The sequence below is a fragment of the Cebus imitator genome, unplaced genomic scaffold (assembly GCF_001604975.1).
Source record: "Cebus imitator isolate Cc_AM_T3 unplaced genomic scaffold, Cebus_imitator-1.0 Scaffold1033, whole genome shotgun sequence".
In the NCBI taxonomy this organism is placed as follows: domain Eukaryota; kingdom Metazoa; phylum Chordata; class Mammalia; order Primates; family Cebidae; genus Cebus; species Cebus imitator.
The window spans coordinates 90,191-91,907 of NW_016108348.1; the positions used below are offsets into that span (position 1 = coordinate 90,191).

The 1,717-nt window shown below is 43.2% G+C and overlaps 1 protein-coding gene across 1 annotated transcript; it reads right to left on the reverse strand.

Annotated features, from left to right (window-relative positions):
• Positions 1 to 280: 280 nt before the first annotated feature.
• LOC108298666 (60S ribosomal protein L29-like) lies at positions 281 to 811 on the reverse strand. The gene has a single exon (XM_017521275.2). The coding sequence runs from the start codon at positions 788 to 790 to the stop codon at positions 320 to 322; it is 471 nt and encodes a 156-aa protein (XP_017376764.1). The 5' UTR covers positions 791 to 811; the 3' UTR covers positions 281 to 319.
• Between the last annotated feature and the right edge of the window lie 906 nt (positions 812 to 1,717).

Below are 1,717 nucleotides of genomic sequence, written 5' to 3' on the forward strand. Positions count from 1 at the left end.
CAGGCTCTGAAGTCTCTATGTGAACTACTTGGAATCACTTCTTGGAACTTCTTGGAATGAAGACCATAAAAATGAAAATTTTGTGTGTCATTTATCAGATTAATTACTTTTTCCATAAAAAGTATGAGTTGAAAGAACAACAAGCAAGAAACTCCTGGTCACTGCTTACTCCTTAAAACAGGGGAATAAATATCTTTTCTTTTTTCCCTCCCTCAGGTTTATTTGTACAAATAACACAGGAGGACCCCAGCCCCATGCAGATGGCAGCCCCGGCGGGTCGCACCAGTCCTTCTGTCCTCATGTTGGCAGACAGAGATATCTACTCTGAAGCCTTTGTAGGGGCCTGCGCACCTTTGGGAGCCTGAGCTGGAACTGAAGCTGGAGCCGCAGCCTGGGCCTTTTTTTGATCCTTGGCCTTGACCTTTGGCTGGCAGAGCCTGAGTCCCTTGGCAATGTGTGCATGAGCATGCTTCCCAAGCTTGGGGTGGACAATGTAGGCAAGTCGATTGAGCTTGCGGCTGACACCCCCCCTTGGGATCTTGGGCTTAATCTCCTTGGGCTTTACGAGAGCCTTGATGGCCTCGGCACATGCACTCATGGCCTTGGCATTGTTGGCCTGCATCTTCTTTAGGCCCTTCTTGTTGTGCTTCTTGGCAAAGCATATGTTCCTCAGGAACTTGGGGTCCACCCCCTTAAGAGATTCATATCTTTGTGATCGGGGTTTCTTGATACCATTTCTGTGCCATTTTCGGGACTGGTTGTGTGTGGTGTGGTTCTTGGACTTGGCCATGTCTGCACCTACTCCGTGGTTNGTAAGATTTCTTTAAGAGTAAAAAACCTATATCAAACACATTAGACTGCCTGTCTATATCAAAGTTTATGGGAAAAAAATTCATAAGTGAAACCAGAGAGAAACTTGTAGGAAGCAATCATGATAATGTCTCATGAAGTAAAGAATGTGATTAATTTTCTGCCACTATGATATAAAAACAGAGGTTGTCAAAATGAAGCAAGTTTTAGCACAGAGATCATTGTAGGGCAAAAATCAAATCTTAAATACTTACCTTGCATAGTTTGATGAAGGAATGGTCTCCTATGTGAGGTAGTAAGATACACTAAAGAATTCTATGGGTGTATGACCATAAATACTAAAAATACTACTTATATTTATTTTTTACTTACTTTTCCAACAGAGTTTAGTATCTAAATGTTAAGGGAGGCCAGGTGTGGTGCCTCACACTTGTAATCCCAGTGCTGTGGTGGGACCAAGGCAGGAAGAACACTTGAGGCCGAGACTTCTAAACCAGCCTGGGCAACATGGTGGGTTTTTGTGTCTACAAGAAAAATTAAAAATTAGCCAGGCAGGATGTTATGTGCCTATTAGTTCCACCTACTGGAGAGGCTGAGGCAGGAGGATTCTTGAGACCAGGAGTTTGAGGCTGCAGTGGGCCATGATCACTCCACTGCACAATAGCCTCTGTGGCAGAATGAGACCCAAATACCTAATGTAGATGATGGGGTGATGGATGCAGCAAACCACCATGGCACGTGTATACCTATGTATCAAACCTGCATGTTTTACACATGCACCCCAGAACTTAAAGTATAATAATAATAATAAAAAAAGAAAATTAAACCACTCCTCATGAATGATCAAAAAATTATAAATTGAATGCAAGGAGCCTGTGTGCATGTGGGTGTGGGTGTGTGTGTTCAT

Coding starts and splice junctions, on each gene's coding strand:
- LOC108298666 (XM_017521275.2), bottom strand. CDS start 790: ATGGCCAAGTCCAAGAACCACACCACACACAACCAGTCCCGAAAATGG.